Source organism: Peromyscus maniculatus, chromosome 7, assembly GCF_049852395.1.
Source record: "Peromyscus maniculatus bairdii isolate BWxNUB_F1_BW_parent chromosome 7, HU_Pman_BW_mat_3.1, whole genome shotgun sequence".
Lineage (NCBI taxonomy): Eukaryota > Metazoa > Chordata > Mammalia > Rodentia > Cricetidae > Peromyscus > Peromyscus maniculatus.
In genome coordinates this window covers 106793604-106815721 of record NC_134858.1, presented here as the reverse complement: position 1 = coordinate 106815721, position 22118 = coordinate 106793604, and the positions used below count along the sequence as shown (strand labels likewise).

Below are 22118 nucleotides of genomic sequence, written 5' to 3'. Positions count from 1 at the left end.
AAACTTAGCAGCTCCGAAGAATCATTTTCTACTGCAGGGCGAAGACCAGCTCTGCATCAGGCTTTCCCACTGCATGGAGAATCTGGGAGAATAACTCGTGTTATCTATTCCCACTCCCTTCTGGCTACTGGCTATTTTGCTGATCCTCACTCTTTTGTTTGGTTTGATTTTTTATTCATTTTACATGGATAGGTGTTTTGTCTGCATGTATGTCTATGTACCACATACGTGCCTGGAATTCCAGAACTTAGAAAGTGGAGGCAGGAGGATCAGTAAGTAGTTCAAGGCCAGCCTGGGCTACCTGAGACATGTTGCGGGTTATTTGATCACACTGTGTGGAAAAGTGCCTTCTGATTGGTTTAATTTGTTTAATAAAGAGCTGAATGTCCAACAGCTAGTCAGAAAAGAATAGATGGGACTTCTGGGGAGAGAGAGGAACTAGGGATGAATCTAGGCATTTGACAAAAGACGCCAGGCAAGACATACAGAATGGAAGCAAGTCAGACATACAGAATGGAAGAGAGGTAAAAAAACACATGGCAGAACACAGATTAATATAAACAAGTTATAAGAGCTAGTTGGGAACAAGCCTAAGCTAAAGGCCAAGTTTTCATAATTAATAATTAAGTCTCTGTGTAATCTTCCGGCTGGTGGTCCAAAGAAAATCCCACAAGAAAACTTACTACAGAGACACTATCTCCAAAAAAAAAAAAAAAAAAGATATATGCCTTGTAACACAGGCCTATAATCACAGCACTTCGGAGGCAAGACAAGCAAATCACCACAAGTTCAAAGCCAGCCTGTCTCCATAACAAGTTCCAGGCTAGGTCTGCTAGGGCCTGTCTCAAAAAACAAAACAAAATATTTAACTGGGAGTGTAGTTCAGTGGTAAGGTATATGCTTAGTATATGTCAGACTTGGGATTCAATTCCCAACATAAAAACAAAAGAAGAATAAAAAACTGAAGTTTGGTGGCTGTGTTAGCACCAGGATATAAAGCCAGATCTATGTCTTTCTTTTATGTAAGTCAATATTCAGTGATTTTAATTAGTTAGCAGGAAATAAACATTTATGTACCTATTACGTATTTCCTTTCTGAGCCAGACTTGGTATCTTATAATCCCAACACTTAGGAGGGCTAAGGTAGTCTGAGTTGCAGAGTAAAACTATCTTTAAAAGAAAATCTAGGGTTTGGGGATTTAGCTCAGTGGTAGAGTACTTGCCTAGCAAAAGGTGGTGGTGCATACCTTTAGTACCAGCACTCATGAGGCAGAGGCAGGCAGATCTCTGTGGGTTCAAGGCCAGCCTGATCTACAAAGTGAGTTGCAGGACAGCCAAGGTTACACAGAGAAACCCTGTCTCAAAAAACTAAAATAAATGAATAAATAAATTTTTACAGGGCTGAAGAGATAGCTCTACAGTCAAAAGCACTTGTTGCTCTTACAGAGGCCTCATGTTCAATTCCCAGCACCCCCATGGAGGGTCACAGCCACCTGTAACTTCCATTTCAGGAGATTTCATGCCCTCTTCTAGCCTCCATAGGCTTGTGTGCATGAACATATGTGGTACATATACATACATGTAGGCAAAACAATCATATACATAAAATAAAAATAAACCTAGCATTATTGTTATATTATTATTATTTTATTATTATTTTGGTTTTTCAAGACAAGGTTTCTTTGTGCAGCCCTGGCTATTCTGGAACATGCTCTGATGACCAGGCTGGCCTTGAACTCAGAGATCTGCTTGCCTCTGCCTCCCACTGCTAGGATTAAAGGGTGCAACACCATCACCAGGCATAAAAATAAATCTTAAGAAAACAGAATTTTCGCCTTTAATCCCAGCACTCGGGAGGCAGAGCCAGGTGGATCTCTGTGAGTTCGAGGCCAGCCTGGACTACCAAGTGAGTCCCAGGAAAGGCGCAAAGCTACACAGAGAAACCCTGTCTTGAAAAAACCAAAAAAAAAAAAAAAAAAAAAAAAAAGAAAACAGAATTTTATGACAGGAGTGGTGGCACATATCTTTAATCCTAGCACTCAAGAATAAAGAAGCTGGTGGATCTCTGTGAGTTTGAGGCCAGCCTGGTCTACATAGTGAGCTCTAGACCAGCCAAAGCTACACAGTGAGATCCCATCTCAAGAATTAAAAGAAAATAAATTTCACATTTTTAAATTAAGGCATGAGTCACATCATATATACTAGTAATTCAAAGGAAATGACACATCAAGCTAATTAGTAAATCTGAATCATTCAACTATATGCAGGTCCCTAGGCACATGTATATTCATGAAACCTCAGTACTCTCAGCTTTTAGAATGGTACAAACATGTAGAATGATTTCACTTAAATAACTCAATCACCGCCTTCTGAAAACACCTCTGAGAACTCCTACCACACCTGCCACTCTCCAGTGGGAGGACGGAGACCTCGGGAGCTTGTTAAATGCATACTGTGTGACAGCTGCTCTTCTCCGGAGGTTGTTCAGAGGAGTTCCTAGCAGGGTACGCCTGGCATTTAAAAACCAAATAGATTATCTATCATCTTTTCTGCTTTTTAAGGGGAAAAATATACTGTTAAAACTACAACAACAAGTTACATGTCAGTAGTTCTTAACTTTCTCTGCCCATGACAGTCACAATCAACTAGGAACCTGTAAAATACACTGATACTTGAGTTTATCCTTTTTCCAATTTCCCCTTTAAACCATGCCTGGATAAGAAGACCAATTCCTTTGTTGTTGTTGTGGAGTTTTCAAACAGGATCTCTCTATGTAGCTCTGGCTGTCCTAGAACTCCCTATGTACACCAGGCTGACTTTCAACCCCACAGAGATATACCTGCTGAGATTAGGCATGTACCATCATGTCTGTTTTTTGTTTGTTTTGGGTTTTTTTTGTTTTTGTTTTTTTTCAAGACAGGGTTTCTCTGTGTAACCCTGGTTGTCCTGGAACTCACTCTGTAGACCAGGCTGGCCTCAAACTCACAGAGATCTGCCTGCTTCTGCCTCCCAAGTGCTAGGATTAAAGGTGTGCGCCACTATCACCCAGCTGACTTTTTTTTTTAAAAGGTCCAAAAACTGAAAACCACTACTATCCATTAGAAAGGTAAGAAATGAAAGCTGTAAGGTAGAAGTAGCCAGTCTTCTGTGAATATATCTTGCTCTGTAGATTTGACTTCAGAACCATTTAAATATCTTATACAATTTTAACATTAAATATAAAAATAATCCTTGTCTTTTCGTCATAGAGTATCTGTAATCCCAGCACTTGAAAGGTAGGGCAGGAGCAGCTTGAGGTCAGACTGGCCTACATAGCCACTTCCAGACCAGCCAGGGCTACATAATTTTAAAACTCTATCTCCAAAAAACAGAAAACACGGTGGACCTGGGGAAATCAGTAAAGTATTGCTTTTTCAGGCCTGTGGGTTTTTGATTGTTTGTGATTTTGTTTTTTCAAGACATTTTTCTCTGTGTAACCTTGGCTATCCTGGAACTCATTCTGTAGACAGGCTGGCCTCAGACTCACAGAGATCTGCCTGCCTCTGCCTCCCAAGTACTGGGATTAAAGGGTCAGCCACCACCACTGGTTTAAACTGTTTTTTAATCCCACTGTTAAAATTATGACTCTGAGATTGCTATCATGCGACTTAAAAATGCGTGCCGTTCACTGCCCTCCTCATCAAGTCTTTTACTGATTCTTTCCTACTCAAGCACACTTGAAGAAGTGAGGATGGTAATAACTGGGGCTTTGGGCTTTTTGGAGACTTTTTTGGTGAGGCGGGATGCAGGGCATGGAACCCACAGTTTTAGGTGGGCAAGCTAACCCTCAGTCTATAAAAACACTGTACTCTTCAAGTTTGTAAATGGGCCGCAGGAGACCCTGTTTGAAAACAAAACAAAAACAGTAACAGCAAAGGCCTATGTCCAAGATGCGGTGGCAGAACTTGCGTCCCAGGTTTCTGGGCTGTTAGGCCGGTTCCGCCCAGGGTGGAGTGGTCCACGTGGAATGGCGTCCACAGCCGGACCTCAGCTTGCCTGTTCAGGGTCCTCACCTCCATCACGGTGCCCAGCGGGGTGGGAGTGAGTGCGCTCAACGTTTTCCTGAAGTTGCACCACCATGGAGGGTTTGAAAGATCCGAGTTCATCGCCAACACCCATCTCCACATCAGGACCAAGCCCTTTCTCTGGGGAGATGATAATCATTCCCTCTCCGATAACCCTCAGGAAAATCCGTTTCTAACCGGATATGAGGACAAACCAGGGAACCTGGACCATCACCTAGGCAACAGGGCCACAGCACTGGTTTGTACCGTTACTCTGCATGTGGGCTGGAAAAGTGTATGGGGCACTCGTGGTTTTTGTTTGTTTTGTATCAAATGATGACCATCATAACTACTTTGTATCCTTTTCCTTGTGGGAGGAGTAGCTTAAATAAAAAACTTAAAGTCAAAAAACAAAACACTACTTTTTAAAAAATTTTAAACAAGTTTATGTAAAGAGGTTTGACTGGAAGAGAAAACTAGGGCTCATTTTCAGAGAAATTTACCCCAACTCAGGAACAAATTGCCCTACATGTAACAGCTATGTCCAAAAAAAAAAAAAAAGGCACAAAATTTTCTTCCTCTTATGATGATAAATGACAAGTGAACATGGTATATAAAGATTTTTTAGCCAGGTGGTGGAGCATGCCTTTAACCCCAGCACTCGGGAAGCAGAGGCAGGCGGATCTCTGTGAGTTCGAGGCCAGTTTGGTCTACACAGCAAATTCCAGGACAGGATCCAAAGCTACAAAGAGAAACCCTGTCTCAAAAAACAACAATAACAAAAGAATTTTTTTAGTTGAACAAAATAGCCTAGTGGAATATAAAAAGAACTGACTTAACACTCCACTAACGGAAGAGGGAGGTATTGTCAGAGACTGGTATTTTGCCCCATATCACCTCCATTTGATGTTGACCAGACACAACATTGCCCATGTAATTTTAAAAAAGAAAAAGTGGAGAGCTAGTAAGATGGTTCAGCAGGTATTTAAAAAATATTAAAACCCTGAACAGATACATGGTGGCATGCACTTTTAATGCCAGCTCTCAGGAGGCAGAAGCAGATGAATCTCTGTGAATTAGGGGCTAACCTGGTCTACATAGAAAGTTTCAGGATGGCCAGAGCTATTGGTAATAACTGGGGCTTTGTTTTGCTAAATTATTAGTGAATCCTTGTCTCAAAAAAGAAAATGCACACACATACCCCAAACAAACAAACAAACAGCTGTGTGTAGTAGCGCATGCCTATAATCCCAGTGTTTGGGAGGCAGAAGCAGGAAGATCAAGAATTCAGTGCTAGCCTAGGATACATGAGACTCAGGTTTCAGAACAAAACAAAACCAACAACCCCTCTCCCATGAACGAACGAACGAACGAACGAACGAAGGAATGAATTCATGTACTGACTAGAATGGACCAAAGGGTATGAATACTGTTCTCTGGTATCTATCCTCTTAGCTCACATCTGGACTCCAATTTAACAATCCCTAATTATTACAGGGATTGGAGAGATGGCTCAGCAGTTAAGAGCACTTGCTCTTGCAGAAGACACAGATTTGATTCCCAACACCCATATGGCAGCTCACAACCTTCTATAACTTCAGTTCCAGAGGTTCTGATGCCCTTTTGGCCTCCTTGGGCACTGCATGAATGTTGTACAAAGACATGTAAGCAGGCTAAACACTCATATACATTAACCATTATAGAACATACACACAAACTGAGGGCTGGGAATATAATTTGGTGGTATGGCACTGGCTGGCACACTTGAGGCCCTGAGTTCAATACCCAGCACTGAAAACAACCCCAGTATACGTCAATACAATCCAAGGCTACCTAACCAGTGTTAGCATCAAACTCAAAGGTATCATGATGGTGAACTTCACTGTCAACCTGACTGGAATGACCTGGAAGACAACTGCAGAGGGGTTTAACTAAGGAGAGGAGACTTACTCTAAACAGAGGTGGGAGAGTCAACAGACTGGGGCTCCAAAGGGACTCAAGAAAGAAAAAGGAGGAAGCCAAAGGAGCACCAGCATCTTCTATTCCTGCTGACTGTGGACAGTGGGACCCCTGTCTTCACCATGATGATGTCTGTACCCTCAGACTGTGAGCTAACAGACCCTTCCTCCCTTAAGTAGCTTTGTACCATGGTGGTCACCAGGCCACTGAAAATTTGTTTCAGCTAGATAGAAACTCAGGGGTTTCCTGGATCCCTCAAGGACTGATAGTCACAAAGAACTAAAAATAGTGCTAACTTTATAATTAGGATGTTTCGCTTTCTTTTAATAAAGGACCCAAGTCAAGACTAGCCAAATGAAGGGACACTCACTAGAACTGGGAAGGTCTCCAACACAAGCTTCTCTACCCTTTCTGCACAGAATCGGGCACATCACCCTCCTGGCACAACAATGTGTTCATCACCAAGGAAGAACCAGAAAAATTTATGTTTAGAGTTCTTATTGGGTTGTCAATAACTGACTCATTACTGACTTCAATTCCTTTGTTCTACCCAGAATTAGATGAACTAACCTAGACTTGGTAGCACACACTTGTTATTCCAGCATGCTAGCTGAAGCATTGTGGTCATGAGATGGAGGCCAGCCTGAGTTACATACTGAGCTCATTCCAGGGCAGCCTGAACTAGATAAAGATAGATACTAAACAAACAAACAAACAAACAAACAAACAAGACAACAAGGAAGAAGAGAGTGTGGTAATGGTGGTGGGACGTTATGGCTGTCTTAAAAAAATCAACTCTCATAGATGATTTTTCTGGGGACAAGCCCTTGATCTGAGTAATCTTTATAACTCAGATAGGATCCAAGGGCTCAAGAACATTGAACACATCTATAACCATGAAGAAAATTCTGAATTTCAAAAGCTTCAAGAATTCTCTTTGAAAGAAAAATAAGAGTGTGTGTCTGTGAACATACCTCCTGAGAGAAAGAGAGAGTGCAAAACGTTAAGAAGGGCTGAGAATGCAGCTCAGTGGTGGAGGGCTTGCCTAGCATGAATGACACCTAGCGCTGGATGCCCCCAACACTGTATAACCAGGAATACTAGAATACACCCATATTCTAGGCTTTGGGGAGGTCGAGGCAGGAAGGTCAGGAGTTCAAGGTCCTCCTCACCTACCTAGTAAGTTTAACGACTAGATGAGATCCTCGAGCTCCTTGGATAAAACACTTGCTGTCGTTGCTGTACAGCATGAGGACCTGCATTCACTCACCAGAACCTATGTAGAAAAGTCAGGCCTGGTGTTAGGCACTTGTAGCTGTAGCATTGAAAAGACAGGGACAGACGGATCTCTGGAGCTTGCTGGCCTCACAGACTACCATATATGTGAGCTCTAGGCTAGTAAGAAGCCTTGTTTAAAAAACAAAACAAACAAAAAACCCATAGTGGACAGCTCCTAAGGAATGACAAGAGGTTGATCTCTGTCTTCCACATGTACACACACACACACACACACACACACACACACACACAGAGAGAGAGAGAGAGAGAGAGAGAGAGAGAGAGAGAGAGAGAGAGAGAGAGAGAGAGAGAGAATATCATTAAGAAAACTGGAAGTTGGAGGCTCAGCTAAGCAGGATGATGCAGGAAGCTCTGGAGCCTTCTTTCAGCCAGCCTGGACAACATAATGACAGATCTTTACAAAGATAGCCAAGACCAAGCTGGAGAGATGCACAGCAGTAAAGAGCATGCTCTGCTCTTGTAGGAGGAGTTCAGTTCCTAGCACCCACCGACATTAGGGGACTCACAAGCAACTACAACTCCAGCTCCAGGGAGATCCAATGCCTCTGGCCTCGGTGGGCACCTGCACTCATATGCATATAATCACACACACATACAGGGACATAATTAAAAATAATAAAAATAAATCTTTAAGAAAAGACAAGTACTGTTCATTAGTTCTACTACATTCCATCTCCTCTCTCTCTCTTTTGGAACAGGGTCTTATTATGCAACCTCAGATGGCCTTAGAACTTGCTATGTAGACCTGACTGCCCTCAAATTTATAAAAACCCTTTGCTTCTGCCTCCCAAGGGCTGTGATTACAAGTGTACATCACCACATCCAGCCTACAAGCCAATTTTAAAATCTGGTGTGCACTGAAGGTAACCAAACTCAGAATCATTCTAAACACAAGAACCCTGGCATATTGCCAAGTAGGCAATATTTCTGTTTTATAAGCAGTGACACTAAGCATTGAACACTTGGTCTGGAAACAGGAAGACAAATCACATAGTTATTAATGCTCATGAAGTCAACAAACCTGAAGCCTCAATAATCTGCCCCCAAAGAACCCACAAGACTAACAAAAGAGTGGAAAACCAGGTGTAGTGGCTCACACCTGTAATCTAAGCACTCAGGAAGTAGGGGCAGAAGGATCCCAACTTCAAGGTCATCTTTGGCTACACAGTAAACTGAAGGCCAGCCAGGACTTATATGAGACCCTCTCTCAAAAACAAAACAATATGGGGGAGGGGGTTGACTAGCCCTTCTATTTTTCCTAAGAGTTATAGTTTCAGATATTGCATATTAGCATATTTTGAGCTATTTTTCATGTAAGGTGAGATGTTTTTGCAAAAGGATATCCAATTGCTTGAATTACTAATATATATATATGTATATATATACATATATATTTATATGCACAAATATATATATATGTATGTATATATACATACATACATAAAAAAAGAGAGTTTTTTTATATAAAAAAGGAGCCGGGTTAGCCAAGTTGACTATAAACTCACAATCTTGTCTTGAGAGCTGGGATAACGAGTGTTCATCACCACTGTTGGCTTCTCTGCACTTGCGACCAAGCATGAAGACCCGGGTTCAACCCATTAGATCCATATGGTGGGAAGAAAGAACTGACTCCAAAAAGTTGTCCACTGACCTCCACAGGTCAGCCATAGCATACACATGAACACACACATGTGAGCACATACACACACACATTAAAAATAAAGGAATGGGGGTGGAGAGATGGCTTAGTGGTTAAGAGCACTGGCTACTCTTCCAGAGGACCCAAGTTCAATTCCCAGCACCCACATGATAGCTCACAACTGTCTGTAACTCACATTCCAGGGGATTTGACATCTTCACACAGAGAGATGTGCAGGCAAAACACCAATGCACATAAAATAAAAATAAATAAGTCATTTAAAAATAAAACAAACAAACAAATAAATGGAATAAGAGCTATCAGAATGCTCATTCAGTGGGTAAACTCACTTGCTGCCAAGCCTGACAATCTGAGTTTGATCCCTGGTACCCACAAGATAGAAAGAGAGAACCTACTTACACAAGGTATCCTCTGACCCCACAGTATCAGGAGCTGGGGATATAGTAGTGATATAGTCTGTGTTGGCAGGTATAATGTTTGGAGTTTAAGCCCTACCATTAAAGGGGAGATACCCCACTGAATCATACATCTGATAGAGGATTGTAACCACTGTATATAAACAATTCCTAGTACCCCCAAATTTAATTTTTTTAAAATTTAATTTGTTGTTCTTTTTAGACAGTCTCTACATAGCCCTGGCTGTGGTGGAACTCACTCTGTAGGCCAGGCTGATACCTGGCTTTTAACCCAAAAATTAAAATATTTTTTTAAATAGAGTATCTGAAGATAATCCTCCAGACCTACATAAATCACCAACAGTATACACGAAGGTACTCAGCAAGCATTATTAGCCATTATTAGGGAAATGCAAATCAGAACCATGATGGATATGGAGGAATTAGAACCCTCAACACACTTGGGGTTGGAATGTAAAATGGTAAACACTTTAGAAACTAGTCTGTTCCTTGCCGGGGCGGTGGTGGTCCACGCCTTTAATCCCAGCACTCAGGAGGCAGAGGCAGGTGGATCTCTGTGAGTTCGAGGCCAGCCTGGTCTACCAAGTGAGTTTCAGGAAAGGCGCAAAGCTACACAGAGAAACCCTGTCTTGAAGGAAAAAAAAAAGAAAGAAACTAGTCTTTTCCACTATGAGGGTGGGGGTGGGCATATCTCAGTGAGTTCAAGGACAGCCTAGTCTACATAGCATGATCCAGGCCAGCCAAGGTTACACAGTGAGACCCAGCTCAGGGGAAAAAAAGTTGGGCGGTATTTCTCCCTTGAGGCCTTTCTCACTCAAAGTAGTTCTTGTTCGTTTTTCCTTAATAAGTCTATTTCCTATAATCTACGTTCGAGCTACTTAAAGAAAGAAAAAGAAAAAAGGAGCCTGGGTCTAGAGTGGTGGTACAAGTCTTCAATCTCAGCACTGGAGAGGCTGAGACAGGAGGACAGGAAGGTCAGGCCTGAGCTCAGCTGCCAAACCCTGTCAGAAAGGGAGGAAGGGTCTGGTATTTCTGGTTATATTCTCACGAGAACTGAAAATATACAGCCACAAGGGTAAACATGTACCAGAGTTAGAGCGGCACATTCACGCTACTTCAAAGTAGAAACACCTAAGTGACCAGAACTGATGATATAATGTGGCAATCCAAATAGTGTAACGGTAACCAGAAACAGAAGGCCACCCACCTCGACAGTCAGAGAAGGCTAAGGAGGGAGGGTCACTTGAACTCAGGAGTTTGCAAACAATCTAGGCGACATACTTTATTACTGCAGAACTTTATTATTCCAAGCAGAAGTCCTGCACCCATTATTACAGTACTCTGAAGGGAGGGCTATGGCTCAGTGCATAAGGCCACTGGCTGCTCTTCCAGAGGAAGAGGTCAATTCCCAGAACCCACATGTTGCTCACAACCACTTGTATGTAACTGCAGCTCCAGGGGATGGGCACACATATGAGCATACACATACATGCAAATATGTACATTCTAGGTACCTTCTATAAGTGAAATCCTATATTTGTCCTTCTATATATGGCTCACTTCAATCAGCATGTTTTTTTACTTTGATTTTTTGAGACAGGAATGAGTCACTATGTCCACCTTCATTTAGTCTGTTTTCAACATTGTAACATCATCCATCTTGGTAGCCTGCATCAGAATTCCATTTCCTTTTAAGATTAAATAATATTCCATTGTGTGTGAATTTGTATACATACTGTTTTATTTGTGGACACTTCAGCCATTTGCCTTTTCACTACTGTGAATAACACTACAATGAACAGTTATACAAGCATGTGGCCACCACTTTCAGATCTTTTGGTTACATATCCACGCTAGAGTAATTCTATGTTTAACTTGCTGAGGACCTACTAAAATGACTTCTATTCAGGCTAGACATTTCACAGTCCCATTTGGGGTTTCAACTTTTTCAGTGCCTTTGTTGTTTTTTTTTTAAGATTTGTTTGTTTATTTATTTTGTATACAGTGTTCTGTCTGCATGTGTCCCTGCAGCCAGAAGAGGGAGCCAGAACTCATTACAGATGGTTTTGAGCCACCATGTGGATGCTGGGAATTGAACTCAGGACCTCTGGAAGAACAGCCAGTGTTCTTAACCTCTGAGCCATCTCTCCAGCCCCCTTGTTTTTGTTTTTATGGTGTTCTATTTTTCATTAATAACCATCCTAGTAAACCGGGCATGGTGCATGGGAGGTAGAGGCAAGTGGATCTCTATGGAGTTCAAGGTCAGCCTAGTCTAAGAGTGAGTTCCTGGATAGCCAGAACAACACAGAAACCCTGTCTCAAAAAACAAAACAAAACAAAAATTATCTCCAGAAGATGGTTATCATTGTCTTCATTTCTAAGACAACTTAAACAGGTTTGACTTTACCAACCACAGAGCAAACCTGTGGATTTGGAGAATAATTTCTAATTTCTTCAGAAGGCATATTATATGCACTAAGTTGATCAAGGAAAACACAGAATAGCAATGCACTGTGAAGTTTATAGCTCCTACAAAAATGACCCTGCCAGCTGTTACTTGAACATCTGGTTAGACCACTCAAAACTAGTCTGTATTTTCTTTCTTTCTTTTTGTTTGTTTCTTTGTTTGGGGTTTTGTTTTGTTTTGTTTTGTTTTTGAGACAGGGTTTCTCTGTGTAGCCCTGACTATCCTGGAACTTGCTCTGTAGACCAGGCTAGCCTCGAACTCACAGAGACCAATCTACCTCTGCCTCTCCAGTGCTGGAATTAAAGGTGTGTGCATCACCACCGCCCAGCTAGTCTGTATTTTCTTTTCTTTTCTTTTTTTCAAATAATAGTTTTATTTTTATTTATTTATTTATTTATTTATTTATTTATTTATTTATTTATTTTTATGATTTATTTAGCTATTACATATAGTGTTCTGTCTGCATGTATGTCTGCAGGCCAGAAGAGGGCACCAGATCTCATTATAGATGGTTGTGAGCCACCATGTGGTTGCTGGGAATTGAACTCAAGACCTCTGGTAGAACAGCCAGTGCTCTTAACCTCTGAGCCATCTCTCCAGCCCTAGTCTGTATTTTCTAATGTGATCTAATAATACAAAGCTCAAAACAGTCTCTCAACATGTTTGTTTTGTTCAAAAGAAGGCCAAGTGGTTAGGAACTGCCTTGGCAGTCAAGAATGCTTGCTCCTCTTGCAAAGACCTGAGTGCATCTTCTGTAACCACATCAGAGAGCTCACAACTGTAACTCCAGCTCCAGAGGATCTGATGAACTCTTCTGACCTCTGAGAGAACCCAAATACAGCAAATACACACACTAACACATAATCAAAAACAAACCTGCAGGTGCTGGGCACTGGGATGCATATTTTTAATCCCAGCACCACTCAAGAGACAGAGGCAGGCAGATTTCATGAGGTCAAGGCCAACTTGGTCTACATAGTTAGTTGCAGCCATCTAAGTCTACATACTGAGCCCTTGTTTCAAAAAAAAAAAAAGTAATTAATTAAAATAAATTTTTAAAAATTAAAAAGCACCTGTCTTGAAAAACCAAAAAAAAAAAAAAAAAAAATTAAAAAGCACGCTAACTCTATTAAGTTAACAAAGCATAAGTAGAAGCAACCAAGGAAATGAAATTGCTCTTTGACATCCTTACTTAAATCAAATGAACAGAATGCTATTTGTACACTTTCCTGCAACCAACACACCAATCAAGGTATTGATGATGCTCACCAATTTTATTCAGTTGTTTCAACCTATACAGAAATTTTAAAGTTTAAATTTCTAAATTTTTAAGCAATTACATTTTAAGAAAAAGAAATGCACAATTAACCGATCAGGTATGAAATGACCTAACGGAAAGCGAGAGGGGGAAAGGTGAAAAATATTGACAACTGTTGAATGTAACAGCATTGGGAGAGAGGTTCAACTGTTGAATGTAAGTGACAGGACAGCATGGGGGTCAACTGTTGAATGTGACAGGACAGCATGGGGGGTCAACTGTTGAATGAGACAGGACAGCATGGGGGGTCAACTGTTGAATGTGACAGGTCAGCATGGGGGGGGTCAACTGTTGAATGTAAGTGACAGGTCAGCATGGGGGGGTCAACTGTTGAATGTAAGTGACAGGACAGCATGGGGGTCAACTGTTGAATGTGACAGGACAGCATGGGGGTCAACTGTTGAATGTAAGTGACAGGACAGCATGGGGGTCAACTGTTGAATGTGACAGGACAGCATGGGGGTCAACTGTTGAATGTGACAGGTCAGCATGGGGGGGTCAACTGTTGAATGTGACAGGTCAGCATGGGGGGTCAACTGTTGAGTGAGAGTGACAGGTCAGCATGGGGGGGTCAACTGTTGGATGTAAGTGACAGGACAGCATGGGGGGTCAACTGTTGAATGTAAGTGACAGGACAGCATGGGGGGTTAACTGTTGAATGTGACAGGTCAGCATGGGGGGTCAACTGTTGAGTGAGAGTGACAGCATTCAGAGAGGGGTTCAGTTCATTTTTCCTCTCGTATTTGCTTGAAAGATTTTCATTGAGGCAGAGGCAGGAAGATCGTCACAAGTTCGAGGCAGCCTGAACCTTACTGAGTTCCTGTTCACTCAAGGCTACTGACCTAGTACTCAAAAAAAAATAGTTTTCAGCAGTAACTCTTCCAAAACCGAAATCTTTGCAAATAAAGTTATCATCCTGCTTATTCAGGACGAATTGCCGAGTGCGGATGCTCTCGCCTTCGGAAAGGAAGCAGGCTATGAGGTCTAAAGCAAAAGGCAAGGCAGCTTCTGGCGGGACCGACTCAAGCTCCGCGCCACCACGCGGACCAAAGAACGCGCACGCTTCATTCAAGGCTGAATCTGACAAATCACTCTCTGTGAACGCTCCGGCTCAGAGAACCGCGGAGCTCAATTTGGAATCGGCACACGCCGGGAAACCCAAGCAGCTCGGCTGGAGAGCTCTCGGGTCTCGGCCCGGGGCGAGGCGGGGCACCGGGCCCTCAGCACGGCTGGGCGGCCCTCGGGTCCCTCCCTGGACCCTCCGCTCGGTGCCCACCAAGCACCTCGGCCTTGCCCCGCCCGCCTACCTGCCAGGTCCAGTTCGTCCGAGTCGGAGTCGCTCTCCTCGTCCTCCTCGACGGCCACCGCGCTGGACTCTCGCGTGTGAAAGGTCGTCGGGGTGGCGATGAGCGTGTCTGAATCCTGGGCGCGGGCCTCGCGCAGGCGTGTGAAGTACTCCACCGCGAAGTCGACGAGGTCGGGCGGCTGCTGCCGCAGCACCTCCACAGTGTAGCCCTGCAGCAGCTCCGTGAGCCCCGGCGGGATCTGGATGTGGCTCATGCCGGCGACGGCCGAGGGCACCGGCGGGTCGGGGCCGCCGGCGGCCGTAACCTGCGCACTCCCTCCCGCCGGCCTGTCACTCGGCGCCCGCGGTCTCCCGCGCGGCCCGCCTCGGCCTTCCTCGCGTCGCGCCTTGCTGCGGCCGGGTCTGCGTTTGTTGTGCGGGCCGCGCGACCCTTCCGCTACCACGCCAGCCTGGCGCCGCCGCTGCTGTCACCCGGCCGCAGCCGCCGCCGCCGCCGCCGCCGCCGCCGCGGGGACCGACGGGCTGGCGAGCTGGACGGGCGCGGCAGGCGCCCGGGTTGTGACGCACGCGGCCGCGGGCGTGCGCGTCCCCGCCGAGAGCTGGCCCACAGTGCGCGTGCGCCGCCGAGCTGCCCGCTCTTGGAGCAGTCCATGGTCAAGGTGCGGGAGGCCCCGGACATGAGGAAAGAGTGGCCCAGCTGCGAGGCGGGCTGGTTCGTGCGTCTTGCCTGGTCACAAAGACCTTTCCCTTAGGCTTTCAGAACACGCTGAGCGCCTCTCAACTGAGCGCTAGGGACACCGGTGTGACACAGGACCACCTCACCTTGATTTCTGCTCTAATGGACGACCAGAGGGGTTCACTCTAAGGAATGACATTAATGCTGAACTGACTCGCCCAGAGGAAGATCTGGAGGAAAGTCGTCTAATAACACAGTACTGCAAGAACAAAGACCTGGCCGAGTCGGTAGCACCTTGACTGACAGGTGGAACAGTGTGCAACTGAATACAAGGCCCTAGGGAGTCTAGTGTGAGGTCATGAGATGTCCAGGGGAAGGCTTTGTAGGAAGTAAAAGTTTCAGTGAGATAGTCATTTGGAAGCCTCGGGCAGAGAAGTAACCCTGAGAGAGAGAGAGAGCTCAGGCACGTGTGGACGGCCATTGAGAAGGGAATAAGGCCTGGAGCAGAACAGACCTTTGGCCCCGTTCCTCTTTTGGACGCTTCCACCTGTTCTTCAGGTCTAGACTGCACCTCTTTCTTCCTCTTTGCTCCCCACTCGCAAGCCTGGCCCTGGGTCACATGATTTGATGAAGCCGAGCAGACTGCAGGCACTGTTGTGTGTCTGGGAAGAGGGCAGAGGTGAATTGGAAAGGCCAGGCTATTACCCAACTTGCTTCCTCCTGTCACCAACCGTAAACAGAACAAAAGGAGATATCCTTCCTGGGATATCCAGCCACAACCTCCGGGCTCGCCAAAGACCCAGTGAGAATCAAGTCTTCCCTCTCCCTGCTAGAAGCAGCCAGCAACTGATTAGCTGTAGATGTAGAAACCTGAAGGGTATTAGAGACGGTTAAGCACCACCTGGTAATTACCCAGTATTAATTAAGATCTTCACTAGCTCCGCCCACACAGACCTGGCACAAACCCAAGACCTCAGTGCTGCCGTGAACTGAGCTGCCTATACTGACAGTGGAGCACCTCCCTGAAGTACTGCTCAGTGTAGGGCCAGCCCAGGCCCTAGGCTAGTTAGACCCGTGATCACAAACTGCTGTGCATCCCTGACCTATGTCCTTAGCCCCACAGGGAAGTCTTGGATGTTAAATGGTGGGGACTCCGCAGTGTCCAATGTGTTGGCTGGGTGCTTACTGCATACTTGTGAAGACTGAATGAAAGAATGAATGAATGAGCAGAAACTGCTCTCCTGACTTCACAGTCTCATAACAGGTATCCTGTCCTTCAAAACCATGCTTCTAACCACAGACATGAAGGTCTCATTAAAAACAAGCAGTCTGGAGTCAGGCATGGTGGTAGGTAAATGCTTGTAATCCCAGCACTTGGGAGATGGAGGTAGCAAGATCAGAGGTCAGTGCCAGCCTCTGCTACATGGTGAGTTCAAGCTAGCCTGGATTACATGAGACCATCTCAGAAAAAAACAAAAACAAAAAAAACCAACCAAACAAACAAACAAAGAAAAAACAAAAGACCAGCAGTGGAGATAAATCTTTTCTGCTCTTGGACAGACGGACCCTGACAAGTTTTCCAAGATCAGACCTTGCCGTTAATACCCAGAAACCCCGGGTGTGACCCCCACTGCGCCATCATACCTAGGGAATTGCCTCTCTTCAAGCCAACCTTTGGGAAAGAAAATTTCCCAACTCCAAGTCCCGGTTCTCTCACATTATCAGGTCTTACATGTTTTAAATGGGGCACAGGCCTATGAGGAGTTAGGACTCTGACCCCAATTACAAAAGAGAGGAGAGAGGCTGTTGACAGAGCTGGGTGTGGACAGGGTCTCCTGTTGCACTGACACCTGCTGGCCTCTGGCCTTCCCGGCTTGTTCACAGACAAGCACTGCTCAGGCATTCACCAACAATTGGCAAAGAGCACTCAGAGGACCCTAACCTGGTGTGGTGGCCCACAACCCTCGGTCCCCGTCACTCAGGAGAATCGCTTCTGTGCACAGGAGCGTGAGGCCGGCCTGGGCAACACAGAGGGATCTTTATCCTAAAAAAAAGAAAGAAAGAAGGAAGGAAAGGGGGGGGGAAGAGCAGGCTGGGACTGGAGAGATGGCTCAGTGGTTAAGACCCCTTGTTGCTCTTGTAGAGGATCTGGGTTGGGTTCCCAGTACCCACATGGTGACTCACAACTGTTCCTAACTCCAGTTCCAGGGGATCCAGAGGCCACAGACCTCTGCAGACACACACAGTACACACATGAATCTAAAAACAGTTGTTGTAAAGAGGGGGCTAGGATGTAACTCAATGAGAGGCTGTACTTAGAACCAGGCCCTGCATTCAATACCCAAACCCAACAAAACCCTCCAAGGGCTGAAGTAAACAGAAGATGGACACCCTACAGCCGCTCCTCATCTGCCTCCATGTATCAGACTCACAGTGAAGTTAGACAGCTTGAGGTCCAACTTGACTACCTCCCTCCCCACTGGGTCCCCAAAGGGACGGGGCTATCTCTTCCTTACCCTTTAACAGCAAGTACAGCAGCGAGGGCTGTCATGAACGCCCATTTAAGCTAACTAAAAGGCCTTGTAACAAAAGAGAACATCAAGGACCTGAGCCCTGCATCTTCAACCTTTGTCCTGAGTCCATCCTGCCTGCCTTCAAGCCTGTCCAGCTATACCACTGACTGTTACCATGGCAACCAAACCCACCACAGCCAATACTGGCAAACAGCTGCTAAGAGCAAATGGCAACAGTGGGTGGGAAAAGCCTAGGCAGAGGCCTTCAGAAGAGCAGTTCAGTGGCTGAGGTCCTCTCGTCCCATGCTGTCTTCCTCATAACCCCTCAGATAATGAACACCCTGCACAGACCATGCCACCAGCCACAGATCCAGACATGAATACAGTGAAGCTAATTCTCAGAGGTGTTTGCCACTGCCAAGGCTCTTAACCCAACAGCGGGGAGGGTCTGGTGAAGGCAAACTTAGGCAGGGTGCCAGCTGCTGTTTCTAGTAAAACAGTGAGTTTCCGATACTCTCAATAGGTCTACTACTCAAAACCACCACCATCCCCAAAGAGAGATAAGCTACTACTCCTTCAAGTCTTGCCCTTGGCCTAGGTCTCAGCTTGCTTCCCTCATACCCTTTACCTGCTAAGAGAACTTAGCCCCAGTGGAAACACAACCCACTCACCTAAGAGGCCATCCCATGACCTTAAACTCGTGATTCTCCTGCCTCCTCCACTGCAGAGTTAGGGTTACAGGCGTGTCACCACGCTCAGTTTATTTCAGTGTTGAGGATTGCACCAAGGGCCATGGGCAAACCTGAGAACACACCAAGTGGCCCAACGTATCTCCAGCTCAGCTTCTGTAAGTCCCTCAGTCCCTGCCTGTTCACTGGAACCTGCTGGTTTTCTGAGCACATCTGTATGGAGTCCCTTACTGACCCATTCCTCTCCGTTCACTTACTACCAACTCTGTCTATTTTACCTGAGAAGCCTTCCTGAGCCTCTGATTAGCAGGTGATATAGGGGAACTTTCCTTTGCCCGTACCCATCTGTCCTTGAGTCTACATAATGCCTCCCCCAAGAGGCCACAGTCTTTGATCTAGGAGTTCTGATCTATTTTAACAAACATCCACGCTCCAGGGAGCAGTTAATTCCCAGGCCACCTGTTTCTGTACCTGTGAGCCAACCCCTTCTTTGCTGGGACACTGTGTCCCAACAAAGTGTCAGTGTCTGCAGTAGACCATTGGTCTGCTTTCAAGATACCTTAGGGCAAGGAAAAACACTGGGAACTACAATACATAAGCCTGAAGGCTCAGGACCTTGAAGTACTTACCATCTCAGAGAAAACAGAAAAGGGAGCCCTCGGGGAGCACAGGCCCTGGGGCCTTTTCAAGGACTCTACTTGACATTCTTGGCTTGACTCACAGGCCAGGTACTTGGGCCATGACCCAGAAATACAGACAGGCCTCCAGCAGTCTGGGTCAAGTTAGCCCCAGGACTTCTGATACCATCACAGAGTTTCTTCAGGCCACCTAGACACAGGGTCCCTACTCTGTCACCAACTTGCTAATGGTCTTTGTAGATCACTTTATCCTGGCTGGGCTTTCTATATCTGAAAATGAAAGTTTTAAAAAAAATCTAATTAAATATTGAGTTCAATGAGGACAGATTTGGGAGAATGGGGGAGAGGTGGCGGGCGGTATAGTTCACTGGCAGACATGTAATCTAATCACTAGCATTGCTTTTTTTTTTTTAACAGGAAATTGAAGCTAGGGCCTCACATATTTCTTACGCACTCCTGAGCTACATGTAGTCCCAGACCTTTTATGCTTTTATTTTGAGATAGTCTCACAAATGAAGTTACCCAGGTTGGCCTTGGATTCACTTTGTATCACAACTGGCCTTCAACATGTGATCCTCCTGCCTCAGCCTCCTGAAGAGCTGAAATGATGGGCCCTGTACCACCCTAAAATTGATAAAAGAAGAAAAGAAGGAAGGGAAGGTAGACATGAGAGAATATGAAGAAGACAAAAAGGTAGAGAACTTTGTACAGTGGTCCATGTTCTGTCGTCCCAGCACTCGGGAGGCCAAAGCATGAGGATCACTCATCCAAGAGCTGGCTGGGCTACATAGCAAGTTTAAGATCAGCCTAGGTTACATAATGGGATGGACTCAAAAGAAAGAAACTAGTCTATGTGTTTGGGGTGGATTGTGCTTCTAGTCTCAAAAGGCTGTTGTAGCTAGAGTTTTCCGGCCTTGCCCACAGTCAGGACAAATCTCTGTCACCCGCCAGTCCCACAGCCGCTCAGACCCAACCAAGTAAACACAGAGACTTATATTGCTTACAAACTGTATGGCTGTGGCAGGCTTCTTGTTAACTGTTCTTATATCTTAAAGTAACGCATTTCTACAAATCTATACCTTGCCACGTGGCTCCTGGCTTACCAGCATCTTCACATGTTGCTTGTCCTGGCAGTGGCTGGCAGCGTCTCCTTCTGCCTTCCTGTTCTTTTATTTCTCCTCTGTTAGTCCCGCCTATACTTCCTGCCTAGCCACGACCAGTCAGGTTTTATTTATTGACCAATCAGAGCAACTTGACATACAGACCATCCCCCAGTACAGCCAAGTGCAGACCATCTCAGACACCTGCACTCAGGCCCATGGTCCTAATCATCCTCTATGCAAACCTGCTGGGTAGAGCCACGAGGAACCCAAGAAGGGCTCCCACAGGACATACATTAACATCCCACAGCATTTCCCCTTTTCTTTTTTTTAAAAAGGAAGGTTTTAACTTTTACACATCTCCAAAGCCAGCTTGGTATATTTGTATCAGAAATAGTGCTAATGTGCTTCTGAATGGCCACTGCTGCAGCCACCTGCCCTGTCCCTCACCCTTAGCCTAATTACAACATTTTTTAAATTTCTGATCCAGGCCACTGTCCCTGATCAATCACTGTCTGGCTTCCACTTGACTGTGACAGAGAAATCATTCCAATCCCCCACCCCTCCCCCACACTCCTGTCAAGAAGAGATGTATAAGGAACAGGTGGCATTTCCAAGTACATCATAAAAGCGAGCCCTGGCTGGGAGGGTGTCACTTGCCATCTGCTCGGTCCCTTTCACAAACATGCCTCCAGGGGCTTCCCTGTTTGACTTCACATCCTATGACAGTGCAAAGGGATAAAATAATGTCCCCCATCATGAATATCAAGGAAGCAAAACACTCCATTTTCAAATGGGAAGTATCTCCAGAGGAAAATGATCCTATCCCATGAGAATGGCTGACATTTTGGCTGAATTGCAAATACTCCAACGGGAACTTTCAGTCTAGGGATGAGGTTTCCGGACAGGCTCATTTCCTGGGGAGTACTAAGAAGTGCTCCTGGGTGACTTGAAGAAAAGCCTGCACCCATGTCCTGGCTGTCGCTCTCCTTTTTCAAAGTGTCTCTCCTCTCTCAAATCTGCACTTAAAATCTAAAGTCTGTACTCTCCATCACCGTAATAAATTCACTGTAACTTTACTTTCTTTTGTTTTTTGTTTGTTTTGAAACAGGGTTTGTCTGTGTTGCCCTGGCTGTCCTGGAACTCACTGCGTAGCCCAAGTTGGCCTTGAACTTACAGAGAGATTCACCGGCCTCTGTTTCCTGAGTGCTTGGATAAAGTTATCAACCATCACAGCCTGGCTGATAACTTTACTTAAAAACAAACAAAAAACAAAAACAAAAAAAAAAACCCAGGCCATCTCCTAGTCATGATATACTAAAGATCTTCCAGCAGAAGAGAGGTAGGTTTAAAATTGAATTAACCAGCCAAGTGGTGGTGGCACAGGTCTCTAATCCCAGCACTCAAAAGGCAGAGGCTGGCAGATCTCTGAGTTCGAGGCCAGCCTGGTCTATAGAGTGAGTTCCAAGACAGCCAGGACTTTTACAAAGAAACCCTGTCTCAAAAAAGAAAAAGAAAAAAAATTGAATTCACCTTCTCAGGCAAATGCCCTCAATTTTTGTCTTTTTTCTTTTTTGGTAACTAACTCATTTAGGACTGGAGAGATGTCTCAGCAAGTAATAGCACTTGCCGTACAAGCATGAGGATCTGGCTGGGCAGTGGTGTCATACACCTTTAATCTGAGTGGACAGAGGAAGGAGGATCTCTGTGAGTTCAAGGCCAGCCTAGTCTATAGAGCTAGTTTCACAACATAGGGTTGTTACACAGAAAACCCGTCTAGAAAAACCAAAAAAAAAAAAAAAAAAAAAAAAAAACCAAACAAGCATGAGGATCTGAATTCAGGTGATCATGTATGTGCGTATGTGTAACCCTAGCCATGTGAAGGGTGGAGAGAGGAAGATCGCTGGGGTTGGCCCTCAGCCTAGCTCCAGTTCAGTGAAAGACTGTGTCAACGCAGAACACTCAGCTTCTCCTCTGGCCTCAGCAGCCTGGACCTGCACACATACACTCTTGTGCATATACTACACACATGAA

At 45.1% G+C, this 22118-nt stretch overlaps 1 protein-coding gene across 4 annotated transcripts in view; it reads right to left on the bottom strand.

The window, feature by feature from the left end:
* The window catches only part of Prkar2a (protein kinase cAMP-dependent type II regulatory subunit alpha), a 74661-nt gene extending 59738 nt beyond the window's left edge, over positions 1–14923 (bottom strand). Inside the window, exon 1 of one of the 4 annotated variants that reach the window (XM_006978298.4) lies at positions 14470–14923. In XM_006978298.4, coding sequence (XP_006978360.1) covers positions 14470–14722 — 253 coding nt within the window. In that variant the 5' untranslated portion in view covers positions 14723–14923. Of the gene's footprint in view, positions 1–4052; positions 4297–14469 lie in introns of those variants that run through there. The other 3 variants (XM_006978299.4, XM_015996999.2, XM_015997000.3) reach the window with 3 other exon arrangements.
* Between the last annotated feature and the right edge of the window lie 7195 nt (positions 14924–22118).